The sequence below is a fragment of the Argentina silus genome (assembly GCF_951799395.1).
Source record: "Argentina silus genome assembly, chromosome: 16".
In the NCBI taxonomy this organism is placed as follows: Eukaryota; Metazoa; Chordata; class Actinopteri; order Argentiniformes; family Argentinidae; genus Argentina; species Argentina silus.
This window is the reverse complement of record NC_139670.1, coordinates 14,842,949-14,856,944: the sequence shown is the minus strand read 5'-3', so window position 1 is coordinate 14,856,944 and position 13,996 is coordinate 14,842,949. Positions and strand designations below refer to the sequence as shown.

Genomic DNA, 13,996 nt, shown 5'->3' with positions numbered 1-13,996 from the left:
CATGGTAGATGTTGAACGTAAGGCCGCACCTGTTGTTACCCGTATTACGTTGGATGTTCGGCTCACGACGTAGGCTGAGCGACACACTCTGTTTTGCAGGCCAACTGTGACTTACGGCGGCAGATCGACGAGCAGCAGAGGTCACTTGAACGGTACAAGGAGCGCCTCAACAAGTGTGTGACCATGAGCAAGAAGCTGCTCATCGAAAAGGTGTGTGTCTGTGTGTGTGTCATTCTTTGTCTACATTTCACCTGTGGGCCGAAAGCGCGAATCATTTCCCCCTGACACGTAATTGATAACAGAATGTGACTAATTGGCTGGAGTGAACACACCTGGTGTCCCAGGTCAGTCACCAATCAAAAGGCCAGAGGCCGACACTGGAGTTGGAGGACTGTAGTGGTGCGCTCCCAGTCAACACTATATACTGCTACTATATACTATAATACTAATACTCCATAATACACCATATGTATTGACTCTTCTTCAGTGTAGGATGATTCAGGTTCGACACTTGCTCTTACTCTCAATTCACTTTTTATTTCACAGTAAAGATATTGAGCGCTCCCAGCTTCCTCATAGTCGTGTGTGTCTGTGTGTGTGAGAGTGTGAGATAATTGGTGACGGTGGCCCAAACTCTGACATTAAGTGATGGTGTGTGTTTATGTGTGTCTCTTCCCAGTCGAAGCAGGAGAAGATGGCCTGCCGGGACAAGAGCATGCAGGACCGCCTGCGTCTTGGTCACTTCACTACAGTACGACATGGAGCCTCCTTTTCTGAACAGTGGACAGACGGATACGCCTTCCAAAACCTTATTAAGTGAGTACACAGTACACACACACACACACACAACTAACCTCTAAGTGCTCAAACACAGTCTCACACGCACAAACCGCTCCTCGCTAGAACCTTTTGGATTTTAGACCATGTCATCGCTTTGTCTGACAGCGTCTGACAACTCCCTACTCGTGTGTACTCCGTGTGTTTGAATTCCAGGCAGCAGGAGCGTATCAACACTCAGAGGGAGGACATAGAGAGACAGAGGAAGCTGCTGGGGAAGAGGAAACCTCCCTCCATGGTCCAGACCCCCCCGCCCAGCCTGGAACAGAACAAACGCAAGAGCAAGAGCAACGGCCAGGAGAACGAAACGTAAGGTTCCCAGGACCCCTGACCACGATCCGTTCTGGGTTACGTTGCCAATACGTACAAGAAAAACAAATAATAGTGTTCGTAATGCTTGTGAATAATTGATGCGTTTTGCAAAGTAGCCAACGTGTATCTATGTATTTATTTATTCAAAGAAGTGGGGAAAACATAAGATGTGATGGTCAAGAATTGAAGGAGGTTTGTAATAGAATAAATTTAAAAAAACTGTCTTTGAATCTTCCAGGTTGTCGCTCGCAGAATATCACGAGCAGGAGGAGATTTTCAAACTCCGACTCGGCCATCTGAAAAAGGTACTGTGTCTGGATCTCACGCGCTCCCTCTCCCCCCCTCGCTCTCTCGTCCTTTTCTGCATCATGGCGGCCCACCACTCAGTCCCACGTGTGACTGAGCGTTGTCAGGGTGAGTGATTGACACCTGCTGTATCTTCTACAGGAAGAGGCGGAGATCCAGGCGGAGCTGGAGCGGTTGGAGCGAGTGAGGAACCTCCACATCCGGGAGCTGAAGCGGATACACAATGAAGACAACTCACAGTATGCTCCTCTCTCTCCTTCTACCTCCCTCTGCCTTCCTTCTCCCTCTCCCGGCGTTTAATCTGTCTTAAATCAAAACTCATTAAAAAAGGTTTAAGGTTAACGACAGATAAAATTAGCTATTTAACTGTTTGGCTAACACTACCCTGTTTACGTCAAAGATGATTCTAAGATATTGATCGTCGCGCCGATTATATAGATGATATGAATATGAATTACTGACTTCTCCTTCTTCCACAGATTCAAAGACCACCCCACGTTGAACGACCGGTACCTGCTATTATATCTACTGGGCAGAGGTGGCTTCAGTGAAGTCTATAAAGTGAGCTCCTCGCAATCTTGGTTGACACATGCTCCACTTGATGCAAACAAACCAGCCTCATGTTTGAAACAGTACACTCTCACCTCCTTTCTATTAAAAGAATAGTTCACAGCTATACTAGTATTGCTTAATCGCTTGCTTACCTCAGACGTTCTTGATGGAGGAAGACTTTTGACTAACTATGATTTCTGTTCATGCAGCTAGACAGGGAAATAACCGACGTTATATTATCATTAAAATGTGCTAAAAACGCCATCCAAAACATGCACTTTTACTTCAACAACTTGTGATTTTGATTTGTGCTATCGTGCATGTCTTTGGTTTTAATCACCATCACGGGTTGGTTTAATATTCTCTCTTTCGCCATCCTCAGGCCTTTGATCTGACAGAGCAGAGATACGTGGCTGTGAAAATCCACCAGCTCAACAAGAACTGGAGGGACGAGAAGAAGGAGAACTACCACAAGTGAGTCAGCCTCTACGGGCCTCTGTGTCTCCTGAGGTACTCCGTTGCTTGTTGGCAGCCTTCTAAATATTATGATCTGTCCGTGAAATAATAATCCCACACCATTCCTTGGAAGTGGATTTTGCTATCACTTGAGACATGTTGTTGATATAGTGTTCTTTATTGTCCATGGGGATTCCTGTTTTTGAATTGTTGGGATATTTCCTACCCATACCTCTTTCCTGCTTTTCGCGGTGTGTGCGCGTGTGTGCGTGTCTCTCTGTGTGCTTTCCTCAAAACAGTTGAGGGGTGAGTTTCCGAAAGCCTCATCGCTTAAGTAGTACTATATCTCTTTTGACAATCCAGGCCCACTAGACCTGCCAAGTTATTCGTTAAAAAAAATATTATTGTTATCCTCTTGGGGCTTTGCGGCTAGATTGTCTGGTGAAATGAAGCAACACTTAAGCTTTGGGGGAAACTGACCCCTGGTTGTATCTGTGTTTGACCGTCCATCTCTTTTTTTCAGGCACGCCTGTAGAGAGTACAGGATCCACAAGGAACTGGACCATCCTAGAATAGTCAAACTCTACGACTACTTCTCACTCGACACTGACTCGTAAGTCATTCAGTGTTCCACACGTCACTGACACACTGCATTACTGCAGGTTTGCCCAAGACACATTTGATTGCTATAGGAAGTTTCATCCATCTCTTTGCCCCCACCTTGTCAGACCCATATAAAGCGAGCTACGGTTTGCCGTCCAATTTACTAAATTAAGCGATTGTACTCTACAGAGAAAATAACACACGAGGTGGAACAGAATCGAAGTGAAAGTGAAATACCTTATGATGAAGTGCGAATAAAATCATGGTTTTCGCTGGGGTGGGTTGTTGTTGTTGAAAATAACAACCGTTGGCCTTTATTTCTATATTTGTTTCCAGTGTATCTTATGTTTGCCAGAAATGCCTGATCCCTTTGCACCCAGGTTCTGCACAGTTCTGGAGTACTGCGAGGGGAATGACCTGGACTTCTACCTGAAGCAGCACAAGCTGATGTCGGAGAAGGAGGGTCGCTCCATCGTCATGCAGATCGTCAACGCCCTCAAGTACCTCAACGAGATACGGCCGCCCATCATACACTACGACCTCAAACCAGGTGTGTGTGTGTGTGGGTGGGTGTGTGTGTGTGGGTGGCAGACACTAATGATGCTTTGTGATTGCATGTTAAGGGTTATAGGTACTGCTTAATAGTAGACTCGTGATATTATGACTCATAGATTCAGAGATGTTTCAGCTTCACCCAAGCATGACGTTTCACTCGTTAGCTATTCCATAAGTACACAAGTATGTGATAATCGCGTGACAAAAAGGTTGACTGGTGAATTGTCTTGCTTCGGCCTAGCTATCCGTACCGTTAGTTGTACTGCTATTTCGTGCCTATGTCATATCGCTGATTCTACCTTTAATGTGGATTCAGTGACATCAGTGACTCTCCATCGGCCTTTCATTCTTTTTTTATCCTCCCCCTCTTAGGCAACATTCTTCTGGTGAACGGCACGGCATGCGGGGAGATAAAGATCACCGACTTTGGCCTGTCTAAGATCATGGACGATGACAGCTACAACTCTGTGGACGGGATGGAGCTGACGTCACAGGGAGCAGGGACATACTGGTAAATATATATACACACACACACAGACAGACATTTGGAGCTGGCGTCACAGGGATAAACACAGACCCATAACTTTGTCATTTCAAGCCAAGTTGCATCGCACTTAATTTGGTGTTTGGATCTGCCCTCTGTAACCGTTGTTATGCCACCCCTTCAGGTACCTGCCCCCAGAGTGCTTCGTGGTGGGGAAGGAGCCGCCCAAGATCTCCAACAAGGTGGACGTGTGGTCAGTGGGGGTCATCTTCTACCAGAGCCTCTACGGACGCAAGGTAAAGATGCATGCGACCACAGGAGTAGCCCGCCTACGCCTAAAGCCACAATCCACAATTAGAAAGACAACACATGAAGCTGAGGGACAGGGTTGGAGATGTGTCCACTCTCAAAACTACGAATTGTGGCTTTAAAGTAGTGACGTTTCATAGAGGGTCCTGGCTTATTTACTCATTCTCTCTTCCCCCTGGATTCCTCTACCCTTTTTGTTTTGTTTCACTCCCTTTTTCGTTCTCTTTCTCTAGCCGTTTGGTCACAACCAGTCCCAGCAGGACATTCTACAGGAGAACACCATACTAAAGGCCACAGAGGTGCAGTTCCCCCCCAAACCTGTAGTCACAACAGAAGCCAAGGTATGAGAAACACCCATCCCAACTCTCACTTGCTCATCTGCCCACAAATACACACCCTTCAAGTTACAAGATCCTTTTATTGCCACACAACCAAGGTTGGTGGAATTAGTTTCCAGCATGTCATTTCATCACTCACATCTAATTTCTTACTTCCTCTCTCTCTCTCACACACCGAAAGCCATTTTCCATAAATAACCAGGCTTGTATGCACTCACACAGCTCTAACTCTTACAGTGAATTAACCCTCTGTCCCTGTCTGCCCTAGGCCTTCATCCGTCGCTGCCTGGCCTACCGCAAGGAAGACCGCATCGATGTGCTGCAGCTGGCCAGTGACCCCTTCCTCATGCCCCACATCCGCAAGGCCCTGGGCACCAGCGTGCCACTGGGGGCCCCCATGCCCTCAACCTCCAGCTCATACAACAGCAGTGCCTCAAACTGAGCGGGGGGGGGGGGGGGGCTTACAGAAACACACAGGATCCCTATGGGGGACTAGGCTACTCAAAATACACCTCCGCTCCTTCACTCTCCTGGCATAGACTTGGAGAGAGTGAATGGGTGATGGAAGGAGGGATGTCTGTGGGCAAACAGAATAGTCTGAAAAGCATGGGATGAGGGCTGAAGGAGAAATACCTGAAGTGTCATAATTCTCCAACCCCCCACCCCCCGCACTCTTTCTTGTGATATGAAGGGTCAGTTTGTGGCAACGGGGTCTGTAGACCCCAATGGCTGCCCACATGCATGCACAACCACACACACCCCTGCCACAAAGAAGGGAAACCCCTCTCTTATCTAGAGGGTGAAATGGCAGGGTGCAACAGCTCGGAGCGTCGAACCAATAAGACGACATTTTGTGTTTTTGGAGAAGCATTCCGTTGAAGTTTTGAGTGAGAAAAAAACATTGCAGTATTTTATTTTTTCATCCATACTGCTTGAATTGTATCATACGTTGGACACTATATTTCCCAATAATAGAGTGATCAATTTCCAGACCCCCCCACCCTATGTTGAACCTGGAACGTTTTGGAAGGGCTCATGTGAAGAGGGGAGTTCCTATCTCTGACCAAAGTTCAAAGCATGCCTGGTTGATATGGCACCGTCAAAGGACATCAAAACTGACGTGACAGAAAATGTTGGGTTTTCACAAGCAGGATCGTCGTCTTTGACTGGTTTTGATCCGTTTTAAATATTTTATTGGATATTGAACTGGAAGTGGACTTTTTATTTTAATGGTTCAGTCAATATTTTTTCATGAAATTTCCCCCCAAAGTGTTTTTCATAACTTTCAGAGGGGGGCTGAATATAAATGTGTTTGGAATGAGGGGAGAGAGCCTCAACAAACAGAACTGCATATAAACCATTAAAACCAACTTAGTATGACTTTGTGGTTTGTCTGTTTGCATCTTATAAGAACATCAAGAAGCAGGGCAAAATAAGACAAATACTCATTTATTGCAAATCATGCAGTGTTACAATCAAAACTCCTGCTGGACAATTACATATTTTTTTAATATTTAAATTTCAGTACAATGTGAAGCCTGTGTACTCTCTTAAACATATGCTGTAAGCATAACCAGGGAAACTTCTTGGTAATATTGAAATACACATGGCAATACTGTCACAGTACAGGTATGCCAGACTGAGCTCCCGTCAAAATCAACCACCCCATGATGGACTAAAGAACAATTTACTCACAATACCTCTATATGACTGATCATATGAAGGTCACATTCGATATTGTGAAATAGTCAGTGCGTTGGCAAGATAAAGTACCGCAAGATAAAGCCTTTTAATATATGAAAAAGAGAACCATGTCTGACCAATCCATCCCATTTCTGCCCTGCTGACCGCATACCAGCCACGCTGCCCCAGCACAGGTCAGCCGTTTAAAATGGGGGTTTTATGTGATAAATACCTTATTAATTCATGTAGAGTGAAAACCACAGAATCACTCAAACAGTGATATGGTATATACTTTACCTTTTTTTTTTTGTCTAAATGTGTATAATAGCAGTCTTGTTTGTCGTAAAAGGATTAGTTTTAGTACTCATTTTCAAAATGACATCTATGTAAGCCAATGCCTTTAGTGCACCCTGCAAGTTCAAGACATAAGAACAGAATGGCTAACACAAACAAGTTTAGAGGAACAGTGAAATAAAATGTGTTTCACTTGGTCAGCATCACAAAGGAAACAAACTAGGTGTAAATATGTTAAACCATGTATACAATGTATGTACATAATCCAGTGGTTGTGGGGGAGCTGAAGTACTAAAACTAACAGAAACCAATGAAAGAAAAATAAGCAAAACATTTGAAATGTGTCTTGTAGTCGTGCAAGAAGCATGGTACAAAACGATCTATTTCAGTGCTCTCTGCCTCAATAGGGCTGACCTTTAAGAATTAGACATGTCAAAGGAATCCACAATTGGTTGTTACATCTCTCCAGGATTGTAAAATCGATGTGTATTGAAATGAGACAGAGGAAGCCACATAACACTATTGAGATGCACCATTGGAGTGTGTCCTAATAGTCTCTGATGGCTCCTGTTCTTCCTCCTGATCTCCACTGATCTGCGCTTGATAGTTTTGATCTATCCACATCTTTCACTTAATCAGTGGTCATGAGGGAAGCGAGTCAAAGAAGAATGTCTTCTGAGCATATTGGACTGGAACACACGCCCCAGGTAAGGGTGGACAAGATGGCTACTTCAGGACACCCAAAGGTCAAAAAGTCACATCCAGAGTGGCTCTCCTCTAACGGTTGTAGAACTGGGAGGAGACCCAAGCCAGCCCCCACTTTAGGTTAGTCAGCATGAACTTGAGTGCCTTGGTCCACTGCTCCTCTGAGTTAAACTGTGTCTTGATGGAGTAGGAGCCACCGCTGCCACCGGTGTCTTCAATCTTCCCCTTCTCCACGTCCATTCTGAAATATAGGATCAGCAGAAGAAAGAGTTCAAGTTATATTTGATACACTAAGGGCTCCAATTTGCTTCCCCATAAACCCATTGGCAGCGCAAAAAACAGATGCAAAGACCACTTTGGTATTTTCGTGTCACATCGAGGTGAGTCTGCTTGAACTCGGCCTACACACCCTAGTAATGGTCAAGAAAACATTGCTTGCCTTGGAACATTTAGCAACCATTTGGAAGTCAAAAGAGGAACTGAAGCGAAAAACCAACTTTTCTATGTAGACACAATCGCTAATAATAATAATAATAATAAAAAATATTATTTATATAGCACCTTTTTAAAACAGTGTTACAAAGTGCTTTACAAATAGATAAAACAGGTGTGCAAATAAAAACAAAAATATAAAGTAGAAACAGTAAAACGCAACACATTAAAAAGAATAAGAGCAGCATCAGAAACTAAAATAAAAAGTAGAAAAACAACACATTAAAAAGAATAAGGGCAGCATCAATTAAAGGCTAGTCTATAAAAATGTGTTTTAATAAGACATGGGCAGTCTATGGGCCCTAATGGCAAAGGCACGGTCACTTTTTGTCTTTAGTCTAGACTCCGGAACAGCCAGAAGGGCCCTGCCTGAGGATCTTAGGCTGTACTGAGGCACATAAGGGATTAAAAGGTCAGAAATATAGTCCGGTGCCAGACCCAGCCAACTTTAATAGTTATCAGTAAGAATTTAAAATCAATTTAAAACTAACAGGTAACAAGTGTAAGTACATACAATTGCCAAATATGACTACCTCAGATTTATTGTCATTCAATTGTAAAAAGTTCTGGGACATTCAACATCTAATATCTTCCAAGCAATCATTGAAATATTGTGTTTACAGATAATCTGGCCTAGTGGAAGCATGTATAATGAGAATAAAATTTGACCTAAAATGGAGCCTTGTGGCACACCAAAGTTCACTTGGGCTGAGGAAGAGACACACTTTCCTAGACCAACAGAGAACTGTCTGCCTGAGAGGTATGATTACATTTACATTCTACATTTAGATTTTAGACATTTAGCAGATGCCTTTATCCAAAGCGACTTACTTAGACTTACTTAAAATGTACTTGTTGTAAGTGAATCATCTATACTTCATCATAAGAAAAACAAATCTATGCTAGGACCAGGGGCCATTGGCAGTCACAATGCTATTTAAATGTTTATTTACAGTAGAGAAACTGTACAGGAGGGTAGTGGGGATGAAGAGGTCTTTAGGAGGGACAGTCAAGACGTAGCCTGAAGAGATGGGTCTTCAGTCTACGGCAGAAGATAGGTAGTGACTCCGCAGTCCTGACAGCAGTGGGAAGCTCGTTCCACCAGCGGGGCGCCAGGACAGTGAAAAGCCATAACCAAATAGCACGACTGCTGCATCCACGTAGAGGTGGCGGTGCCAGGTAGTCAGCCGAGGTGGAAGAGTGGAGTGATTGGGCAGGGGTTTGAGGGCTGACCATTGCTTGCAAGTAGGGAGGGGCTGTTCCCTTTGCCATTCAGTAGGCGAGCACCAGGGTATTGAATCTGATGTGAGCTGCTACCGGGAGCCAGTGAAGGGTGCGAAGGAGGGGGAAAATTGAGGGAGATTGAACACCAGATGGGCAGCAGCATTCTGGATGAGCTGCAGAGGTCTGATTGCGGAGGCAGGGAGCCCGGCCAAGAGTGCGTGCAGTAATCAAAGTCACAAGTGTCTGGACCAAGAGTTGTGCTGCTTCTCTCGTGAGGAATGGACATATCCTTCTGATGTTGTAGAGGAAGAATTTACAGGAGGGTGCTGTCGCTGATGAGAACCATTTTAAGGCCGTGTCTGTAATCCCTACACAATATCTAAGGTGGTTTATTAAAATGGTATGATCAAAGGCTACACTAAGATCAAGGAGAATTCAAATGAAACACTGACCTGAATCAGCTGCTAAAAGTAGGTTGTTTGTGACTTCAAGTAGAGCAGTTGCAGTGATATCACAGGGTCGAAAACCAGATTGGAACTTTTCAAATAAACCATTTCTATCCAAATAGCTAGTCAGTTGTTTATAGACAACCTTCTCTAAAACTTCTCAATAAAAAATTGCAAGAAGTTTTCACATTCTTCAGGAGAATGGTTGGTAACCTTGTTTGATGGGGCATTTACAATTCTGCCGATAGTATTAAACAGTATTCTTGGATTATGAGAGCTCTTGGAGATCATATACATACTATGCTATATATATGTACATACTACATACATAGTAGTCATATACATCAAGTATAGCCCCAAAATGTACTCAGTAAGTGTAAAAACAATAACTTTGGACATAAACTCAGTATTTTCATGTTCTGTCTAAATTGAGTCTGTCCGGGAACAGACTCTGATTTGTGGAGAGTTGGCCTTTGGATGGTACATCAAACCACACCTCCAAGAAACAAACCTCATTCTCAGTTGCATTTTTTTGAAAAATGAGGAGAACGCAAAATCCGCCAGTGCAGTGCAGTCCCTCTTTAACGACCTAATTTGTACAATGATTTGTAAATACTGTAACTGGAGTTGGAGGTGTTCAAAACATTTTCATAAATAACCATGGTCCTGCCTGGATTTATGTCAAATCATGCCTGATAGTTACGTTTACGGACCTGTAGGGCAGGCAGAATCCTGTGTCGCCTTTCTCCACCTCTTCCTTAAACTGCTGTACACAGTCCAGGAAAGCCACCATGGCGTGGTCAAACTTATTGTCCCAGAAGAACCGCAGCCCTCCTGAGCAGTACAGTGGTAGCTCCTACACAGAGAACGAAGTAGAGGGGGGGGGGGGGGGGGGGGGGTTGTATAAAGTACAAAATAATGGGGATATCTTCAGCGTAGAGACTATCCTTACTTTATTGGCTTGCTGTTGAAACATTCATAGGCCATGCGATTTGCATATTCTGAAGCAGATGTCTTTGTTGTTTGAAGAGAACATATCCATTACCTTGGACTTGTCTGTGAGTGATTCCAGGTAAGAGTGATTTCCATATGGGACTAGGCGGTATCTGTACAGAAAAGGAAAGGGGTTGAAACACTACAGCATTATTAGAATCCTTCATCCATGACTAACTGTGAACCATGTGTACTGCAAAATGTACTAAAACATATAGGCATTGCTTTTCTAGGAAACACTACTGTAAATAAGACCATTTGCAACTACACTGAATAGGTTGTGGACAGTGGGGAGCATGACAGTGGTGTGTGTATGTTGTGTGTAGTGTCAAACCTCTGGAAACGGAGCCCCATCTTATTGGCCAAGGCGTGGAGCAGCAGCACTGTTTGACCCCAGGCAGCGTTGATCTCGTTCCACTCCACGGGGACGCTGGGTAGTCGGCCCAGGCGGAAGTTATTGATGGTGCCAAACTGTCCGCTGTGCCTTGAGGACCACAGCAACAGACATAACAGATTAACGTTGGTAAGAGAGTTTTGTTTATTTCTTATTTTTAATTTAATTTTAAAAAGTTTAATTTTACTTTTAATAAGTAGCTAATTGGTGTGTGCGTGTGTGTGTGTCATTACCAGATGTGGAAGGTGGCGTTGAAGACGTTGGTCTTCTTCAGGCGGTCCAGTTGGATCTGGCAGTAGCGCATCTGGTTGTCCACGCTCTTCAACTCGTCATCCAGCTCCAGCTGCTGCCTCTTGAACTCGCTGTACTGCTTCTGGTACCTGACAGACAGAGACAGAGGAGGAGAGGAAGGAGGGGGTTTGAGACTGTGGTCCTGGGCCTTGGCATCTGTTCGTCTCTCTGCACACTGCAGCTACTCAAGTGTGTTAACTTGGTCTCTCTTTATTCCCTCTTAGATTTCTGTCCCTCGTCCACTGCGTCTAGTTGCAGGCTGTAGCTGTGTCCTTGGGCTAGGTCCTCCCTCCCCCCCTCTCCTCCTCTCCCCCTCTCCTCCCTCTGTTATACTCACTGTAGCTCCTCAGTGTCTAGCTGCTGGCTGTGGCTGCGTCCCTGGGCCAGGTCGGAGGCGACTGCAGCCCTCTGCTCCTCCACGGCCTCCAGATCCTGGACCAGAGACTCCTCTTCCTCCCCCAGATGCTGCAGCTCCTTCAGCAGAGTCTCTTCCTCCTCCTCCTGCAGTTGGTTCAGAAGCTCTAGGCATTTCCTCAGGTAGAGAGGACACACACACATTACAGACAAGAAAAAAAATGCACACAATCACGAAAAATAAAATGCACATGTGTACACATACATCTGTTGTAGCATGTGGCCCACTCACTTGTAGTTCAGGCACTCGTTCTCTGTGATGTTGAGCTGTGTGTCCAGGTGGTCTAACAGAGTGTCTGTGCACTCCTCACACAGGGGGTGGTCTACGTCCGTCTGGCCCGACATGATGTCAAACAGGTCACTGGTCACCTGTGAGGGGGAGGACAGAACAGTGTGAGCATCACTTGACCGCAAATCTGTCACAGACACCTCAAAGTCTCGACACTTTTACCAGTACAGATACTGACTCGCCTGAAACTGAAGTCAGCTCTAAATGACTACAGTCTCACCTTCAGCCTCCGACTCAGGTTCTCCATGGTGCCACCATCAGATGCTTCTCCAATCAGGGTGAAGCTATTGGCACTCTCTGTGGACATCATCCTACAGTCGAGGGGGTGGGACATGGTGGATGAGAGCAGGGCATACCCAGACAAAGCAGGAAGACCACAAAAGCAAGCCTATATAGTTGCAAAAATGACTTGATCAACACTGTCTTTCCATTAACCTATTGATCTGTGTTGTTCAGTTTATGCTGTTGTGAGGTTATGCGAAATAAGACAACTCTTACCGTGCAGGAGGGATGTACTTTCTCGCTACACCATCCTGCTTTGTTTCAACAAAGGTCTCCTGAAGAAGAGAAGACAATCAGAACAATTTGTTAATGTATATGACCAATACGTCTCTACAGGACGGGCTGAAGACAAATACATCTTATCCTTGTCTTTTCAGATTCAGACACCAAAAGGGACAAGGGACTAGGAATCGAGATGGAACTGAGCCATAAGTCTCTCTCACCTCTGGTGCACTCTCCCCTTCATTGCTTTCTGTCTGTTTGCTTGGTGTCACAGTAACGAGTGGAGCTGTCAAAGGAGAAAACATAGACTCACAACTTTGCAAATACCTGTCACATGCAGAAGTCTACAGATACCGACCCACACAAGCTGAAGTCATGGAAATAATATACTATGGAAAATGCTGTGTGTTGTGGTCATACTGTGAGAAACTGGACTCCAATTGAACCATGACATTGCATGTGACACTCTTTCACACACACTCTCAATATGTTGTCAACATACTGATACCAGTCATTCTTAAATATACTGTATAACTTTTACCTGAGGTTTAGCCAAGCATCTGTATATCTGACATGATATGTACCCTGTAGGGTCAACTTTGGCTACCTGAGGTTGATCAGAGCTGATGTAGTATTTAAAGGTAACACATACCTATGAGTTCCTGGATGGTGACACGGTCGAGCACATTGAATGATGTGTCCAGCTTTAGAGGCTGACTGCAGCGCTGACACACAAAGCTGACCTGCATGGTGGTGCTGGAGGACTTGGAGCCCTCCATTGCTGCTGGAAGTTAAGTTAAGAACACACACACAACTTAAGCTACTTAGCCCCATGACAGTTCTGAATTTAGTCAAGTGAGCTACAGTGATCAACCGGCTTATGAGTTAACTAGCTCGATTACACACTGCATTAGCCCCGCAAACATGACTCGACTCAAGCACTGTGTTGTTAGGCAGGACAGATGCTAAAGTATTGGCCTAGCGCCTATTGTTGTGTTTGCCTTGACTTGATCTCGTTTAAGTAGCACTGCCATCATAGCCTGAGCTCAGTTACACGGTAGACAGCTAGACAGCTTCCATAATCGCTCGTCACTAACGGAGCATTGGCAAGCACTAGCTGTTAACAACCACTCCTTCGATGTTCGCTTACCTTGACAATCAATACCGAAGGGGTTGTGTACAAAACAGTTCTGTTTTGTACACAACTGGCTACACTGCACTGCATTAAGGCTAGCGCGTTAGCTAAAAGCTAGCTCAGCTCAGTTGAAAGCCCAGCGATGGTAATGCAAACTCAATGTCAGTTACAAGGATTACTATTTTGATGCATTGCAACAACCTACGCATCTTACAGTGTATTTCCAAAACGATAACCACAATACTTGCTACTTATCAAGACATTTGCGTTTTCCTACCTGAGGACTTCCTTATTGTTGTTTATGACGGAAATGACAGCAATATCGATATCCGAGTATAGGAAGTGGTCACTGTCAGTGGTCACGTGCCAAAATAGTTGCG

At 44.7% G+C, this 13,996-nt stretch overlaps 2 protein-coding genes across 3 annotated transcripts in view; one reads left to right on the top strand and one right to left on the bottom strand.

The window, feature by feature from the left end:
- Positions 1-6,132, top strand: part of LOC310817563 (serine/threonine-protein kinase tousled-like 2) — a 13,277-nt gene extending 7,145 nt beyond the window's left edge. Inside the window, exons 6-18 of the mRNA XM_083688199.1 lie at positions 100-210; positions 680-816; positions 994-1,146; positions 1,388-1,454; positions 1,597-1,694; positions 1,935-2,016; positions 2,390-2,481; positions 2,987-3,076; positions 3,447-3,616; positions 3,994-4,132; positions 4,290-4,401; positions 4,648-4,755; positions 5,021-6,132. Of these exons, the coding sequence (XP_083544325.1) occupies positions 100-210; positions 680-816; positions 994-1,146; positions 1,388-1,454; positions 1,597-1,694; positions 1,935-2,016; positions 2,390-2,481; positions 2,987-3,076; positions 3,447-3,616; positions 3,994-4,132; positions 4,290-4,401; positions 4,648-4,755; positions 5,021-5,194 (1,533 nt within the window). The 3' untranslated portion in view covers positions 5,195-6,132. The remainder of the gene's footprint in view (positions 1-99; positions 211-679; positions 817-993; positions 1,147-1,387; positions 1,455-1,596; positions 1,695-1,934; positions 2,017-2,389; positions 2,482-2,986; positions 3,077-3,446; positions 3,617-3,993; positions 4,133-4,289; positions 4,402-4,647; positions 4,756-5,020) is intronic.
- Positions 6,133-6,185: 53 nt separating this feature from the next.
- On the bottom strand, positions 6,186-13,934 carry becn1 (beclin 1, autophagy related). Of its 2 annotated transcripts, none has more exons than XM_083687155.1 (12): positions 13,894-13,934; positions 13,134-13,262; positions 12,703-12,767; positions 12,476-12,534; positions 12,198-12,288; positions 11,921-12,057; positions 11,612-11,806; positions 11,217-11,363; positions 10,924-11,073; positions 10,642-10,702; positions 10,310-10,452; positions 6,186-7,675 (listed from the first exon to the last, which is right to left on the bottom strand). In XM_083687155.1, the coding sequence occupies exons 2-12, from the start codon at positions 13,258-13,260 to the stop codon at positions 7,507-7,509; spliced, it is 1,344 nt and encodes a 447-aa protein (XP_083543281.1). In that variant the 5' UTR covers positions 13,261-13,262; positions 13,894-13,934; the 3' UTR covers positions 6,186-7,506. The 2 variants fall into 2 exon arrangements, with proteins under 2 accessions (XP_083543281.1, XP_083543282.1); XM_083687156.1 differs by having other exon boundaries at positions 13,134-13,265; positions 13,894-13,926.
- Between the last annotated feature and the right edge of the window lie 62 nt (positions 13,935-13,996).